Here is an 18,322-nt window from a genome sequence, read left to right as displayed (position 1 = left end):
GAGAAAAAGAGTGTAAAAAGAGAAAAGAGAGGTCGGTGGCTGGTATTGGGTGAAGGCCAGTTTGTATAGGGGCTAGCAGATGTGCTTGTGGACTGAGAATTTCGCCAAAGAACAAAATTGTAGAGATAGCAATCATAACAGTAATACCAGTACATCAGTAAAATGGGTGAGTAATGTGTGATGGCTAGTGGGTATTGGTTGATGCTGTTAGGCCAATGCTTATCAATTGATCAAGAAAATGCCTATGAAAAAGATTAAATACATGCATGTTTTCTTCCCCATGCTATTTGGTTCAATGTTACTTGGGCTCTTAGTCAACATCTGTGAAGTTGATACCTGAAAATTATGCGTTGAAACAGTGCTAATAGTTAGAGCACGCAAACAATACTAATAGTTAGTTGTTACAATTTCTATTTTGAAGAGAGAAATTCACCCACTGGCTGGGAAAAAAAAAATTGAAAAGATAAAATCTGCCCCCGACAGTAATTGGAAATCAGGCTCTAAGATTTCGACTGAACAATTTAAATGCTAATGCCAAGTGGTATCCCTGGTATCAGTTTTAAGTTCACAGCACCAACTTTAAATTATTTTTTCAAAAAAAGAAAATACAAGTAAATTATACAAGAAGGAACACCATCTACGCCATTTTAAAACAAAAATTTCTTAGGCCGAGTCTTTGGCATGCAAAAAGAACAAAAACGCAAGCATGGTCATTATAGTCACTTGCCCCTATCTCATACAAAACCTTAGTCCTCATCCATCCCCGCAGCAGGCTGCTCCCTCCTTGGTCCACCGGCGGGTTTTGCCATTATAATCTGCAGTATATACATGTCAAGGGATGATTTAATAAAAGAAATGACACCAGGTGGACTGCATGGGTTGACATTACACTTCCAAAAGAAAAAAACTAAATATTGCAAAAACAATAAGCTCCAATAAATAGACTGAAAATCACTGGACAAATCATTTCCGTATTTGGTGACAGCTCTAAGTAGCCTTTTGATTTTGGTCTGTCAAACCAAATTCCCCTCCCCACCAGAATAAACAAAATAAAAAAAGTTTTGGAAACAACAGTTCTGCTTTTTAACCCGAGCATCAAATCCACATTTCAACCAATTTCCACTCAACACTCTCGTGGATCACACGGGTAAATCTGTGATGGCACTGGCATCACACGCTAATGGAGATTTTACCACAATGCCCAAAATCATTTTCAGCAGTTGATTTGAGTTTTTCAAATATTGTTCCGACTGATGTGTCTCAGTGTGACACACCTAATTAAATTTTGGGGAAAATACAATTCAGTGTAAAAAACCAAAAATAATTGCAAACACATGGGGCTGCAACTTTTTCTGTGCAACAAAACCACAGCAAGAGGTGCACCCCCCATCTTTTGGTAAATATTTCCCCATTTCCCACTGTCTTGTAATTTCCGCTTAAATTTTTGTCATCTCCTGTCATGCATATTCATTAACTACATGTTTTAAAGTTCATTATTCATTTCTCTTTAGTTCTCTTACTTGGTTTCCCCTCCCAAAAGCCAAAATATACGTAACAGCTGTTTTGGTCAAAATGTACCCCTTGATTTATGTATTATTGGACAAATTTTACAAGTGTCTACAACATTCTCAAGTTTAAATTCCTTGTATTTTTCTCTATATTTTGCGCACTCCAATCCTATAGTCTTTGATGATACATGTTCATTGAACTCGTTGTCCATCACAAAATAAATATTTCTTCCCACTAGGGATCAGTACTTCACCTATTGTTCATTCAAGAGAATTCATTCTCTACACCAATTCAGTATTATATTAATGACCTATTACTGCATTGTGATTTGAACAAGTTTGTTCAAGGAGCCTCTGAATTCTTTAGTTCTTTGATTTGAACAAGTTTGATTTGTTCCTTTTTATGGCCCAAATAAGTCCCATCACATCTTGATTTATAAACTTTAGCCGTCAAAATGAAATCATTAAGAAGGATGAATTGAACAGCCAGATATGAGGGATTCCATAGTCAATTCAAAGGTGGTATCTCAGAAGAAATAAACCATGAAACCAGTAGTTAATGGCTTACCTGATCTACACGCAGCACAGTGCAAGCAGCATCTGCAGCATATTTGAGAGCAAAAAACCTGCAAACAGCAAAATAGTTTGCATCACATAAAATGAGTCAAAGTTTTAGCAGGGCATGCATACCAATCCCTCATCTAAGTAACAGTGAATCCATAATTGTATTTTCAGAACAACTCAGGCAGGGTATATATTAGTGTTAAAGGCCAGCACAAGTCCAACCTTGCCTCAGCTTCAAAACACTATGTACAAATACTTCAGGTACACACAATATGATCAAAAAAGAAAAGGTTGGATCACAATAACCAAGTTAATATCTGTAAATTACTTTAGTATGAAAATTTAAAAACAAAAAGCGGACAAATATACTAGTTAAAAGTCCCCCCAAGTTCATAACCAATATACACCAAAAACATGATACATATACTATATATAAGCAAACAAAGATTTTTATACCATATATACCATGCTATATTTTGACAACAGCAAGCTTTTTACCATACCATTGCAGAAGCTCTTAGAAGGAAAGAATAAATGGCTTTAAGACAGTGAGAAGTAGCTTACTTGGTGACATGCAGGTCCCAAACATTCATGGGAGAGACACCCTTGCATACACCTTCCTCCAAGTCAATGCCTACCTTGCTGTTTCCAGATGCATGTTCAGCATACAAAGAAGATATTATTTCCATTGCGTTCAGGCCAGCATTCTCAGCCAGGGTTTTAGGTACCATCTCAAAGCCCTCAGCAAATTTTGCAATCGCATATTGATCCAATCTGCAAAGAAAGAGTGTCAAATCCCATCACCGAGCTAGTGGAAACACTAAACACAGTGAATCTTTATGCAAAAGAAGAAAAACTACATATTTAGCCAGTTCACAATCATTAGTTTAGAAGAAGAAATATCCAATGCACATGTAATAATAAAACGTACGGTTTTGAAATATAGCCATCAGCTGAGATAAGCACCAATCAACAAATCAGAAAGGTAACATCTATTTTGCACAGACATATTAGACATGGTTATCAAAATCGCAATCTAGATCGTAGGATCATAAGATCCTAAATTGCCAAAACGATCTAAATCATTGTAGAATCGGTGTTATAGCAGGATCGCAAGTAGGATAGTGTGAGATCGTGTAGGATCATAGGTAGGATTGTAAGTAAGATGCTGAGTTTTTGAGTTTTCACCTTCTAATATTCATCATCCTTGTTTGCATTTTTATCTTACTTTTAATAGAAAGCGGAATCTTACACACAAGACCCTCTCACCAATCCTACATAGGATCCGGATTTAAACAACCATGATCTTAGAATGTGTAAAATAATTGTCTCAAATGATAAATGGGGGTGGAAATGACACTAATATGTGCTGAATAAGCCTGCTGTAAGATGAGTAACAACCTGCTGTAAGATGAGTAACAACTTAGAAGAAGCACAATTTTGACAAACATGATCAAAACAGAATTCAAGCTTCTTCTGTGGAACCTCCCCAAGATACTGTCATCAACTGCCATAATGTTACACAGATCTCCAAAAACAGAGATGTAGCATGTTGGACATGCTAAAAAGATACATAGACAATTCACCCAACCCTGAAGTACAGGAGAACATTAAATTAGGCACTCCCATGAGCATCACAAACATTCTCGCCCATGCATTACAATATATACGTCATAAAATATATCTCAACAAGGCAGATCTCATAATATACCCATGCATCATATCTATCTATCTATGGAGAGAGAGGAATCTATGTACCCTGTTTCCTTAAAAGAAAACTCCTTCAGTCTTCTAGCTAACTCAATTTCAGTAGCTGCAGCTCTAGGTACCATACGGCTGTCCCTGCACATTGCCTGGCACAAAGATGCATAAAGCCACATTCAGATTAGCTCCTTAAGGTTCAGTAGAAACTGATGCAACACTTTTATTTTAAACATCAATATGCAACACTTTTTATGAAGTGAAGAATAGATTCAAACAAAAATGACAGGTAAAAGGTACCTACCCAAAATAAGTATCATAGATGTGTTATAGACAAAATTACCTTGTATGTATTCACACCATCATCAACTGCTCTTTCAAGGTCATCCAATATACTATCGGTACTTCCTCGTAGGACCACAGTGCATACAGAGTTTCCACCTTCTTCATTTCTCACAATGGTGACCTATTATTATTAGATATAAAGATCATGTTGGGGGAGAAGATGAAGAAACAAAAGGAAAAAGCCCAACAAAATTAAAACCAAAGGCAGCTTGATCATACCCTAACACCGCCAATTTCCTCCACTGACACAGAATCAATGTACCCCAAATCATCTGGATTTGGTGGGCCAAGCTTCAACTGTTTCCAAAATTTAATAAGAACATGAGAAAGGTCAAATAAATTTTTACACCAAATGAAATGCAAATGCGCTAGTATGCTTACAAGAGCAACAGCACCAGTTGTACAGCAAAATCGTCGAAGTTCAAATTTGGAGCTGATTTTTAGACCATAAGCCTATGAATTAGATTAGTAAAGCAGGCTTAAGAGAACCTCCAGAAAAGCATATGTAAGGTGGTAGCACTACATAATAGAAATTTCCTGTATAGAACTTGGCTTCAAATTGGACGGGGAATGACAAGACTGCATCATGCATACCAATCAGAATAAAATCAACATAAAAAGTAAAGGAAATAAAATAAAATAATGACAAATAAAAAAGATGTAGATGATATTGTCTAATGGACATGGATACACAGACTCGCTTACCAAAAATATTATGCATACACAGAGAGGAATCAAGAGAGGATGTGAGAATGATAGCTGATCTCTGTAAATGCATCACTAGAGGCTTATTTAAGGAACATTATTCACTTCGCCAACTACGAAAGTGGAAGAAAAAATATTGAGTTACAATTGCAACAGTTCATTAAAAATCAGTTGCTGCTTCAGAAGGAAAAGAATCTTGTATGTCTCTGAATATACACATATCCTTACAGTGTTGCCTTAGCTATGATTCTAATATGTTGCATATAAGCAGTGAGAATCATACACATGTAATAAGGACCATTCCAACTGGCAAAATAATTGTGTAACATGAAGCATTAACCATCTTTCAAAACTATTCAAACCACAATTGTTGGTAAACACTTTTGGCCACAGGTTCAATAGAAACATGATAGCAAATGAAATGACAAAAGAAAAAAAAAAAGTTGGGGAGACAATGGAGAGACTAAACTTGTAACGCTCACAGAAATGCAGTGCCATCTCTCCAACTGCTGCTCCACTAACAATAACCTTGGCACCTGAGTCTGCAACTGCTTTGATGAGCTCCTCAACTTTGGCTTCTTCATTTTTTGCATAATTCTCTAGCTGGAGGATTCCAAAATGACAAGAGGAAGATTGCCAGGAAAATTTAGTATCAAATAATGAAAGAAGCTATACAAACAATATTTGACTACAAGTATATCCATCAACTATTACAAAAAAGCTATAGAAAAATATCTGAATTCAAGTATGCATTGACAATCCAAAGAACAGTTAACGAAGAATTACGTAAAAGCTGGTGCATCCAACAAGAGAACCAAGATATAATGTACATCACAACATATAGTCCTTCACCAGAGGCAAATAGGAAAAGAAGGAAACTGAGAAGATGCCATCTCAATAAATCATCTCATGAGACGTCATCACTGTCAGCAGTATGCACCAATGAAAAAATTAGCAATCATTAACATCTATCCATTCTCAGAGCTAGTTGGATCCTATATTTCTTGAGGAATTTACACACAAGGCAAATTAGTTACTCAACTAACACTGAGTGGAAAACCTATGCACAAATTCTTTCAATTTTGAATGAGAACAACTCATTCCAAACCAAAACAAACAAACAATCAAATACTATCGAAAGCCAGGACCTTTGGGGAAACTGAAAAAATATATATATTAAAAGCATTCTCAACTCAATGCACAAATACCCTATCCAGACTCACAACCAATATGTTAACTAAAAAACACATGCTGCAATCAAAAGAGTGAATCCAATACGCTAAGCAGGCAATCAAACTCCAAGTTATCAACTAAACTATCACTTGCAAGATGATAAGCTGTTTGTCAACGCTCACAGTTTTTTCAATTATTAGCTTTGAATAAGTAGTAAACAAGTCAATTATGTATCGAGACAATTTTGCACATTATAAGAAAAGAAGCATTTTGAGGTTCACACACAACACCCCCACCCCCACCAAAAGTAAAAAGAATTAGGCATGATTATCTAAGGAAGACATCAAAAATATTAAAGTACAGAAAGCACATAGTAGAATGTAGACAGGGGATCAACCCAACAATTTCATCATCAAGAATGTACCTGCTCAGCACCATGAATAAGGACTGTTCCTGTTGTTTCAGTTGCAGATGTATCAACACCACCAACAAACACGACAACCTACAAAATTATGAATAAAAAATGAAGCTCAGGAACTTGATGCACAATGAATCTCCACTTCAAAGCAATATACTATGCATCTTTGGCCTATACATATAAAGTCGTCGTTCACATAATTTGCTCGTACGGACAAAGAATTGTGTTGATAGTCTATAGAACCCATTTCACAACGAGCTTTTTAAGATGCAAGCACAAAAATACAACTACAACCTACCTTCAACTACAATTACAAGATCAAAACAATCATAGAATATTATTCTTATTATTTTTTTCATAAATAATGATCATAGAATATTATTGATATCAGTTAGTCCACTAAAAGTCGATGAGTGTAATCTATCTTGCGTCAGGTAGATATAAACTTTTAAGCAACATTTAAAATGTGGAAAAACAAGGGAAAGAGAGAAGGGCAAGGACCCATGAGTCTGTATGTTGCCACAAGTCAGAAACCAAAGACAAGAAATGCATTCCCAGATTTTACATATATATATATATATATATATTTTTAATGTGAATCAATATAATAATTATATACATCACAGTTGCATTGCAATTTGCAACTGCATAGAAGGAAACATTGCAACAATGGTAATTTTGTGGAAAACTCAGAATTTCCGTTAGACCCGAGAACACGAACCATATGCAAGAACAAAACAATGTTGAGTATGGCACTTCAGCACAAAATTTCACTAACCCAAACAAATACATACACAAAATTTCACCAACATAAACATATTTAGCAAATCTATTAAGAAAAAATTTTAACCTCATAGATCCACTGATTTTTAGTGGTAATCAAACAACAAGTGACCAAAAATAGACAAATTGAAGCACAAATACAAACACAGAGAGGGATCTACCAGTTTTGTGTGTCGTCGAAGCTCATCGAAAGGGTGGCGTCGTTGTTGGTGGCTGCACTTCGTCGTTGTTGGTATCTTCGCTGTTCTTCAACTCTCATGAAGAAATGAAATGAAAGTCTGAGAAAGAGGGAAGAAAGAATAGATAAGGTAAGGTTTTGTTTTTAGTTTTAATATAATGGTCCAAATAAAAGATGCTAATCCAAGGGCCAAAGACCAGCAAAAAAAAAAAACAAAAAATTAAGGGCTAGCTATTAAATTTATACATATATTATATAATTTATATAATATATTAAATACAATTTGGGTTCGGGTTGCTTGGGTTAGTCACTGATTCCACCCAGGCCTGGAAAAATCCAGCCAAGCTCGTCCAGATTACATGATATTGTTGCCCAAGCCCTAAAAAAATTCGGGCTGGGCATGGGTTGCTCGGGTTGAGCCCGCCCGAGTTGCACCCTTACCATTATCATATGCACATCTTGTTGTATAAATACTATAAATATCTTTTTAACACTGTAAATTATATATAATACCATTGTATCTCACATACTTTATTAAAAATATCAAAATATGACACTTTTTTGCCTTTGCCAAGTCCGAGTACCCTTGGATTTATGGTTTGATGAATCTGACCTCTAGATACATACCTGCACCCGTACCCGAGTCCATGTACCATAGATTCTCATCATAAGCATAACCTACTAATCACAAATGATTTCAACTACAATATTTTTAGTTATATCATCATGCTCTATTCAGTTGATGTGAAAGTGAATGTGATGAGAGTAAAAGAGTAAATAAAAATAAGAAATAGTAGGAAATAGGAGAAAGTGGGAAAATGTAAAGAAATACATTACTATGCTTTGTGTTAGAATATGTCCCATATCACCTGGAGTTGCCCTATCTGCACTGGTTATAAGGCTCTAGTTTTTCTCTCCTTGATACCTGGATTTTAAGGAGAAGTGTAGGCTAGACTTTCAATTGGGCATCAAAGTTCGGTTGGGCCTCTGATTGGTGTGCCATTTGTCCCGTTACTATATATTATGGACCAGGAGGGTGTGTTGGAATGTGTCCCGCATTGCCTAGAGTTATCCCATCTGTGCTGATTATAACGCTCTAGTTTTCCTCTCCTTAATGCCTGGGTTTTAAGGAGAACTGTGGGTTAGACTTTTCGATTCTTTGTACTTGTGCTTATTTGGTTGCTATGAAGCACGGGTACATGTACGAGTACTGGTACTGGTATGATACGGGTATATCAATACGATAAAATCTAAAAAAAGTAGGGTACGGGTATGGGTACAAGTTAGTACGCTTGTAAAAAATATTTATTTTTAATTTAGAGTAATGCAAAAATTAATTAAATAGTTTAATTTGTTAAGATCCAACATATAATTAACATTTAATGCCAAAAGTAAAGGTACAGATCAAAATTAAATGTCAATCTATTAAATAACTTACAAACCATAGTTTAATTTTAAAATCATGTCAAGCATAAAACTAAAAATAAAAAAGAAGTCTGGTGAAAGAAGTTTTATCTCTGTAATAGAAGAAAATATTGTCTTAACTGAGGTACGGTACGGTACGGTACGGCTTGGATATATACTTAGTACGTCTGGGTACGTCAAAAATTAAGAAAAAAAATTTGAGTATGTGTTTCGTGTATCCGGTATGTATGTAAAAATACCATACGAGGTACCATACACCGGTAAGTACCCGGTACGGGTACGACATATTTTTTGAAGTGCCCATGCTTCATAGTTTGATTGTACCCAATAGTTTTATTTCATGTTTCTCTTCATTTGTGGCAGATATATGAGAAAAGTTTTAAGTGATTTTCTTTCTCATTTTCATTGTGTTTCTCATCTAAATTAGAACCAAGCAAGAGAAAAGATGAGCAAATTAAAATTTTCCACTCTTCTCATCATCTCTCATCTACCAAACATAGCATCGAATTCCAATTTTCAATTAGTGAAATTAATTATCTTCCAATTTCAAATTCCATTGATGGTCTTGAAGTTTGAATCTCCACCATGCATGAGCATTCAAGCTTTGATCTTTTTTGGATAATCAAAGCTCACAAAACCCTACGAGAGATAAATTGGTATTCTTCAATTTAGCTCTTCTACAACAATAATATCCATCAACAACATTGATGAAGGTTATGAGTGAAACAAGAATATGAATGCATTATTTGGTAAAGTGCATACCCTAAAAGAGAACTATGTTGTACCATTTTTTCATCATCATTAATAAATAAAGAAATAAAAACTGTGCATTGCATTACCAGTACAACTTTCATTCAATAACACCTTACCCATTCATAAGAGTCGTCTAAAATGATGGCCCCAGTCACAGGAACTCGAACCTTGTATGAATTGAAGTCCTTAAAAATGTCATCTATATGGGCAACATAAGGTCTCAAAACATCACAACTGTTAAACACTACAATAAATTAAGGACCACAAGAATCACCGGAGAAAAAGGTACAAATGAAAAGGAGAAAGAAAAAAAAAAGAAAAAAGTATGCTTAACAATTATAACTGCCCCGTTTGGGGACTTACCTTTTTAGCCAAAAAGTCAAAAAGTTACATTTTTAGCCAAAAAGCCAACAACTCATACAAAAAAGTCAAAGATTCTCTTTTCTCTCTACTTTTTGCACATCTTTTCGTAATTAGCCAAAAAGTCATCCCAAACATATAAGTTTATTTTATCTACTTTTTTAGCCAAATAGCCAAAAAGTTACTAAATTAGCCTGTTCCCAAACGAGGTCTAAGTTTACTGAAAAACTAAGAAAACTTAGCAAATAGAGAACCAGCAATATTAGTCTTCTCTGATGTACTGGACTCGTGTGGTTGGTATCCTCAATGTGTAAATAAATACCATCAAAAAGACGGATTACATAAACAAAATAAAAGTAGAATGCATGTGCTAGTCGGGAGTGTTTGTGAATGTTATTGCTTTTATTCCCCCAACAGATAAACAGAAGTGCGTCAAGAGGGAAGACTTGTAAAAAAAACTTCCAAACCAGGGGTTCAATGCAATAAGGAGGCCATCAAATTATGTGTATGATGGTTATTCAAGATGCAATTGAAACAGAAATTGCAGAGGATACTTAAAGAAGTAAACTCCTTCAGAGTGAATGATTTCAGTGACGGATTTTTTTCCACTGAATTGTCCTCATAGAACCAATGTGCATACTCCACAAGAAATAAAATCCTCTCGAACGATTGTTGATCTTCTTTCGGTACATTCAAAACAAACCAACTACAATGAAAATAACAACAAACAAAAGGTCAAAAAGAATTAGAATAAGAAAACCATAAGTTGGGTTTAAATGATAAAAAATAGTAGCATCCAAAGCATGAAATTGTAGTAGGTAAAAGTGAACAGGATCTCTAGTTCTATATATTTTATGAAATGACATCACAAATGAAGAGCACAATCAATTCTTGATCCAGCGCTAGAGTACAACCAGAGATGTAGCGTTCATTTATCAACCATGAAGATGTTAATGGTAAAGAGTTATTAGCTAACTTCCCAGCAAATGAATTTAGAACAGTTTGATACTGTGAACCTAATTTCTCAAATAGATTTTTATTTTATTTTTTAAATTTTTTACTAGAAGATGGTTCCTGCACAACTTTACTAAACCTAAAAATAGTTAAAATAACTTGATGTTTTCTGTATTCTTAAATATTCCTATTTCCATTTCCGCTTTTCCGTGCTTTCATATTCAAAAACAACAAAAAGTTTAAAAAACTCATGGTTTTGTATCTTTTCACTTTTTGTACACAAAATTGTTTTGGAATTTTGAGATCAACATTTTGATGTTTCATAAAAAGTAAGTTGTTCCACACAAAAGAGAAGAAGAAAAAAAACCGAAAACGATTCGCGGAAACTAGTCTATGTTCCGAAAAATGAAAACAGAAAGCAAAAACGAGAATCCTCACACATATAATCACAATAACTTGAAATCATGCTTTAAATTGAAGAAGTATTCATGATTTTTTTTTTCTTCCCATTATTTCCTCTAAAAACAACCAAACAGAGCTCATCTGCGTACTTCATAATACAAATTCCCAACTCAAATCAAGACACTATTTTTTTTTTTTTTTGATACATACACAATACACGTGTATATGTGAAAATGGAGACAAAAAGTATCAAATACAAGACCTAAACCCTAGTAATTAAACGCAATACAGTTTATGAAATAGATTAACGCATTATGTATAGGAATGAGAGAGATTAAACAGCAGATTAGGAACCTGCAGAGATCGTCGAGGAGTTCTTGGGGTGGGAGGCCGTTCTTCAACGTGGAACTGGACGACCGATGGAGACCTGACATTTTGGTTTCAATGTTTGTCTTGAAACCTAACAAATGCTAAAGAACAAAACCTTAATCATGGTGGAGATGTATAAACATTGTGCCAGTCCTGTTGAGTCATGAAGAAGGAGCTCCCACGAAGAGAAGCAAAAAGTCGAGGAAATGGGAGAATTTCATAATGGGATTTAGGCCTTCCTCCCTTTCAGCGCCAAAAAAAAAAAAAAAAAAAAAAAAAAAAAAAAAAAAGAAGAAGAAGAAGAAGAAGAAGGAGGAGGAGAAGAAGTCAAAAAAAAATTAATAACTGATATTAAAAAGTCAAAGGTTCTCTTTTCTTTTTACTTTTTGCACATCTTTTGGTAAAAAGTTAAAAAATCATCCTAAACATACTAGTTTTTTTTAGCTCGTATTTTAATCAAATAACTAAAAAGTTACTAATTTAGCCTGTTTCCCAAATGAGGCCTTAGAGCATTTCCAATGCAATACTCTCACTAAGAGGATGGAAATAATATTGTTTATTCACAAAGTAAATATAGAGGATGTTACTATTCATTCAAACTCCAATCACAAACTTTCATTTTCTTCATTCAAACTCTATTCAAAAAGTAATTTTTATTCATTAATAAATATTTAATTTTAAAATTTTTGTAAAATATATTTAATATTATACTCATTTTAAAGGTATGATTTTATACTTTTTAATGGTGTCAATTTTATAAAAATTAAATTTATAAATTAAAAGTTATTTGTAATATAATAACAAATTTATAAATAAATAGTATTTTGGAGGATCCTCCATTTTTTCATTCTCCTTTCAAATATGGAGAATGAACTCATTCTCCTCCCAAATGGAGATGAATTTGAAGGGTGGGTTGGAGGAGCAAATCCTCCATATTTGAAGATACGAAAGATGGGTTGGAGATGCTCTTAGGTCTGGTTTGGCAACAGGGTTTTTTTAAGTAATTTTTTAGTTTTTTTTGTTAAAATGCGATGTAAAAAAAATTAGTATGTTTGGGGATGATTTTTTGACTTTTTACGAAAAGATATGCAAAAAATAGAGAAAAAAAAGAGATCTTTGACTTTTTAGTATGAGTTGTTGACTTTTTGATTTTTTTAGTAATTTTTTAACTTTTTAACTAAAATGAGCCTTGCCAAACGAGACCTTATGACAAATTTTGAAAAAATAATAATAATTACATTTAATATCCTTATATTTTTATTAAAATTTTATTTTAATTTCTTACCATTTGTATTAATAATTACATTTAATACCCTTATATTTTTATCAAAATTTTATTTTAATAATTTTTTATTTTAATTGTGATAACCAATTTCTTACAATTTATATTAAGTTGTTCCATCACATTTTCTTGCATCCATCTAATATTAACGAAGGCTAAGTTATTTGGTGGTTTTAAAATGGGGGATTTTGTGATAGCCCTCTCACTATCCGATTTGCCTTTAAAAAGGACAAGAATTATATAAGTACTTTCAAAACCCCTAATATTTTAAAACTTGTTTCTTTTATTATATTACCCTCATATCTATCAGCTCTCCTATTAAGCCATCTTCACTATATATTTCAGAGTAAAATTTTACTCTGTATAAAAGTAAAATTTTATTCTGTATAAAAGTAAAATTTTACATTATGAAACTAAAAGTAAAATTTTACTCTGTATGAAAGTAAAATTTTACTCTGAATAAGAGTAAAATGTTGCACTCTGAAACTAAAAGTAAAATTTTTACTCTAAAAAACTAGTAAAATGTTAGACTCTACACAAAAGTAAAGTTTTACTCTGTATAAAAGAAAATTTTTACTCTGAAAAATGAGTAAAATGTTAGACTCTACACAAAAGTAAAATTTTACTCTGTATAAAAGTAAAATTTTACTCTAGTTCTGTCAAATGAAAAAAACAGAGCAATAGAACCAGAGTAAAATTTTACTCTGGTTCTGTCAAATGAAATTAGATAAAAAACAACAAAAATAAAAAAAAAACAAACAAAAAAAAAAACAAATTAAACAACAAATCAACATATCTAATTGAGAAAAAAAACTTCAAAAAAAACAAATAAACAAAAACAAAACAAATTAATCAACAAATCCACATATCTAATTGAAACGAAAAACTTTTAAAACTCGATCAACAATCACACATCTCAATGAAAAAGAATACACGTGTTCAACAACACTCATACACACAAATATATATATATATATATACATATATTCTACTGTTCCTCATCCACATTCTTCCCAACCTCCTGTTCAACTTCTTTCAATCTCGAAGCTTCAGCCTTCGCATTCAACATCGCCAGCATCTCATCAACAACCTCATCATGTTTCTTCTCCGCTTCCAATTGAGCCATCTCCACCGCACTCCAAATCTCCATCTGCTCTGAAACCCTAGCTTTCGAATCTCCAACGACATCCTTATTCAATTTCAACATACTCAAAACCACATCGTTGCTGATTATGAAGATGAAGAGAGGACCTTCTGCTGAATCTTGGAAGACGCGACTATGGCGGCGGCTTGTCGACGACCTTCTGCTGAAGCTTGGAAGATGCAACTATGGTGATTATGATACAGTTGATGACGAAGCTGATTATGGCCAAGTTTGGCATAACCTAAATAATACAAAAAGTCAAAAAGTCACTATCCTATTTAAGTCACATCATCTTATTTAAATCACATCACCTCTCTAACACATCACATCAAACCCAACCCATATAAGCCAATAAGTCAAAAAGTGCACTTTTTTAGAACACCCCAAACCAACCCTATATATGTAAAAGTTGAGGGTATAATAGTCCTATAAAATATTTAAATAATAAATTTTGTCCTTTATGCAAGACTTTATAATTATGAGGGGGTTTTAAAAAGTATAATTTTTTTCTTAATCCTTTTAACAATGAAAAGAAGGTAAAAGAGATTTATAGCTAAATTTCCCTTTAAAATATTGTTTCATATTATTCGTTAAAAGGCAAATGTCTAATTGTCAGTCCTGTTGTTTTAACTAATAAAAACCAAATAACACCACATCAAAATGCTCCAGGAGTAAAAAATAATTTTCAGAGGCAGGGGCTAGGCTCCAGCAGTTTTGGGCCGCACTCATTCTACAGAATACTCTATTTAGGTGGTGTTTGGGAAGGATTTTTGGGGCTAAATTAGTTATGTAAGGACAAAAAAGTTGATTTTAACCACATGGCGACAAAAACGGAGACAATCACTTGGCACCAACAATTGTGAAGGTAAATTTACAAAATTACCCCCACATGAGAGAGGGGCATCACCTCAGCGTTTTCCAGACAAAAGCTTCACATCACTTCCCAAAAAACACCTATTCCTAGAAAAATACACAGGACGTTGAAAAAAAAAAAAAATTAAAAACATTTTTTTGATTTTTGTTAAAATATTTTATAAAAATAAATTCAAACTCTATTTATAAAAATATTTTTAAATATTTTAATTTTTTTGTTATGTATTTGATTATGATTTAAGTGTAGAATTGTGAAAGTAGTATGAGTTTCGAATTATGTGTTTGGTTATGAGTTTTAAAAATAATTTACTAATTGAGTTTTATTTTATATGGTTGGTTACGATTTGAGTGTAGAGTTGTTTTTAAATTTAAAATATTAACATTTCAAATTATTTTAAAATTTTAAACATTTAAATTATTTAAATTTTTTTGTTAAAATAATTTTTTGAATATTTAAATTATTTAAATTTTTACTATTTAAATTTGTTGAATATTTATTTTAATTTTTTGCTTATTAAATTTTTTAGATTATTTACATTATTTAAATATTTAAAATAAAATTAAAATTAAAATTAAAATTAAAATTAAAATTAAAATTAAATATTTAAAATTAAATTAAAATTAAATTGAATTATTTAAAATAAGCAGGACAATAAAATAAAACCTCACTTTTTATCATTTCACAGAAAATGAAAAAAAATTAAAATAACAATAAAATAAAAAATACATGAAAAAACCATTTGCAAAAAAAAAAAACTTAAAATACATAAATTATTTTAAAAAAATACGCCTCATTCAAAAATATTTAAAAATATTTAAAAAATTATAAAACGTAAATTCAAAAAAAAAAAGAACGACAAAAATAAGCCTCATCCAAAAAGAAAAAAAAATAGAAATTACCATTTGCCATGTAATTTATAAATAAATAAAACATATGAAAACCTATTTTTGAAATAAAACACATCAAAAATATATAAAAAAAAAAACATAAAAACATAAATTATCATTCGCCACGTAATTTACAAATAAATGAAACACATAAATAAAAAAAATGTTATTGTATACCAATAAAAATAAATAAGGCAAAAAACATAAATTAAAAAATAAGAACTAATTAATGTATAAAAAAATAAAAATGACTAAAACATAAATTTTAAAAAAAATAAAAAAATAAAGAAAAATACGGCAAATCCAAACCCAAAATAAAAAAATAAAAATTTTACCAAAATACATCAAAATAAAACCCAAAATAAAAAAATAAAAAAATTTAAGCAAAATACGCCAAATCCAAACCCAAAATCAAAAAAAAAAAAAGAAAGTTAGCAAAAAAAGCCAAATCCAAACAGAAAATAAGAAAAAAAAAAAAAAAGAAACAACAACAACAACAAGGGCACTTTGGTAAATGAACAGGAAGACACCTCACCAAAAAATCAAAAAGTCAAAAAAGTCAAAAAGCCAAAAAAGTCAAAAAGTCCTTCCCAAACCAGGCTTTTTAGCCCCAGGCTAAAATAGCCAAAAAAGTCAAAAAGCCAAGCCACTTCCCAAACGGAGGCTTAGTTAGGTTTCGTTTGGAAAGTTAAGTTTAGGATTTTTTTTTGATTATTTTAGTCACAAAAAATAAAATAGGTCTTTAAGTCCAATAAAATAAAATATTATAGTCAATCCATAATCATTACATTTTTTCTCTTACAAAAAAGTTAAAACCTCTTCCCAAACGAGACTTTTTAACCTCAGGTTAAAATAACCAAAAAAATCAAAAAGTCGACCCACTTCTCAAATGAACTCTCTAAAATGAGTTAAAATGAAATGGAATAATCATTCTTTAGGTTTTCATATAAATTAATCATTCCATTGAAATGATAAATCATAATTTCATTTGTAATATATTTTATTAGTCAATCAAATATAAAAATAAATATTTTGATAAATAACCATTGCATTTTATTTCATTTCGTTTTATTCTAATCAACTAACACTACCTAATTCATCTGGGTGGCTCTATAAAGTATTCAATGCCGATAGTGCAAATATTATAACTAATTATTTACATAATTAATAATAAATAATTTATACTTATAAAAAATAATGATATACAATATAAAACATACATGTCCTCAATATAAAAAAAATGCACTCAAAAGTCCCATTTTAAAAAAATATGTATCTGAAAGTTTTATAAATTTATTGCTAACTATTAAATCTTATTGAATTTAAAAAAGTACATCGTGAGATCCATTTATGTCTTGGAGATTCTAAATGTGAATTGTCTTATTAAATTTTTGTCAAATGTGTCATTCTTCTTAAAATGTGACAATGTGATATCATTCTAATGTATGTAATACTGTCTTATTAAACTTTTCCAAATATGAAATGAGACATTTGTATACTATTATCTTATTAAACTTTTGTCAAATATATCTGTGGGTGTTAATTTCTAACATCACAACCAACCAGATCTCCCTGCTGAGATCTAGGGAACTTAATTAGAGAGTACACGAAAGAATAAATTAAGCCTAACATCTGCACACAAGAAGACAAGCAATGCCACGGTAACTCGTCCACCCGATAACACTTCGACGATCAAGTCAGTCAATAATCTCACAAGATCACAGCTCAAGTAAATAGCTCGTAATGAATAACATATCTTAGACCAACGAGGTGTTTTATTTTTATAGCCAACAGTGTCCTCGTCCCCTAAAAGTCTTACTTCATAGGACTCAAGGATAACACTTATCTTGAACTCTCATCTACATAAGAATGATCTCTCTTAAGAGTCTCTTCTCCATCCAAACAGAGTACATTATCCCATATAGGACTCTTACCCTTTATCCGATTTATCCTAGATTCCAATATTACCGAATCATATCTCGGCAATACCACTAACAAACCTCGGCGATATGGTTCGTCCACGTGACACCTCGGCTACGTGGACTACCCAAAAAAATATGTACTCACAATATCATTCTTAAAATATGACAATAGGATATCACTCTAATGTGTGTACTATTATTTTATTATGTTTTCAAATATGTGTATATTTCATTTGGAAGATATAATGTGAGATAAGATTTATGGTTCATAAAATCATTTATGGAACCAAATGGTTCATAATTTATAGATATATGATTTATTAGTAAATATCAAGTACGAGCACAAAATAATATTCACTCGTATAATCATGTTGATCAAGCTTGTGCTCCTCTAAACATCGTCGTATCACCTAAGAACACAAACGTGAGCTAGCTGGCGGGTATGTGCTAGAAACCCCTACGATGCCTAAGTCAGCAAAAAGACTCAAGAGGCAAAAGCTCTATGAATTCAGGAATATGAATTGCAATACCTAAATGAGAGTTTGGTTTGAGTTTTTGTAGATTCCACATGGTAT

At 32.0% G+C, this 18,322-nt stretch overlaps 2 protein-coding genes across 7 annotated transcripts; both read right to left on the bottom strand.

Moving 5' to 3' along the window:
* Positions 1–483: 483 nt before the first annotated feature.
* On the bottom strand, positions 484–4,568 carry LOC114308768 (T-complex protein 1 subunit theta-like; the record flags this gene model as incomplete). The annotated part of the gene is made up of 7 exons (XM_082885283.1): positions 484–815; positions 2,077–2,134; positions 2,637–2,846; positions 3,831–3,925; positions 4,117–4,239; positions 4,338–4,415; positions 4,500–4,568. Coding segments are annotated over 7 exons (702 nt in total), but the record flags the coding sequence as incomplete, so codon positions are not given.
* On the bottom strand, positions 4,506–11,873 carry LOC114299335 (mRNA-decapping enzyme subunit 2-like). 6 transcript variants are annotated; one of them, XR_014337877.1, is made up of 7 exons: positions 11,624–11,873; positions 10,468–10,619; positions 9,670–9,797; positions 6,421–6,498; positions 5,293–5,426; positions 4,824–4,936; positions 4,506–4,697 (listed from the first exon to the last, which is right to left on the bottom strand). XR_014337877.1 is itself a non-coding variant. In XM_082882885.1 (7 exons), exons 1-7 carry the CDS (start codon positions 11,701–11,703, stop codon positions 4,638–4,640), a joined length of 693 nt encoding a protein of 230 aa, XP_082739011.1. In that variant the 5' UTR covers positions 11,704–11,873; the 3' UTR covers positions 4,506–4,637. The 6 variants fall into 6 exon arrangements, 5 of the variants coding, with proteins under 5 accessions (XP_082739011.1, XP_082739012.1, XP_082739010.1 ...); XM_082882885.1 differs by having other exon boundaries at positions 4,824–4,884; XM_082882886.1 differs by lacking the exon at positions 4,824–4,936 and having other exon boundaries at positions 4,509–4,697.
* Positions 11,874–18,322: the final 6,449 nt, after the last annotated feature.

Source organism: Camellia sinensis, chromosome 8 (assembly GCF_055761805.1).
Source record: "Camellia sinensis isolate YWXY chromosome 8, ASM5576180v1, whole genome shotgun sequence".
NCBI lineage: Eukaryota > Viridiplantae > Streptophyta > Magnoliopsida > Ericales > Theaceae > Camellia > Camellia sinensis.
The sequence above is the reverse complement of the archived record's forward strand: the minus strand, read 5'-3'. Positions and strand labels throughout refer to the sequence as shown.

Excerpts from the sequence above, each read along its gene's own strand:
- LOC114299335 (XM_082882883.1), bottom strand. The coding sequence starts at position 11,703 with ATGTCAGGTCTCCATCGGTCGTCCAGTTCCACGTTGAAGAACGGCCTC. Across the intron at positions 9,798-10,467 it reads GAAGGAGTTTACTTCTTTAA|TGTTTAACAGTTGTGATGTT; the intron begins GTATCCTCTGCA and ends AATTTATTGTAG. Across the intron at positions 5,427-6,420 it reads TTATTCATGGTGCTGAGCAG|CTAGAGAATTATGCAAAAAA; the intron begins GTACATTCTTGA and ends GGAATCCTCCAG.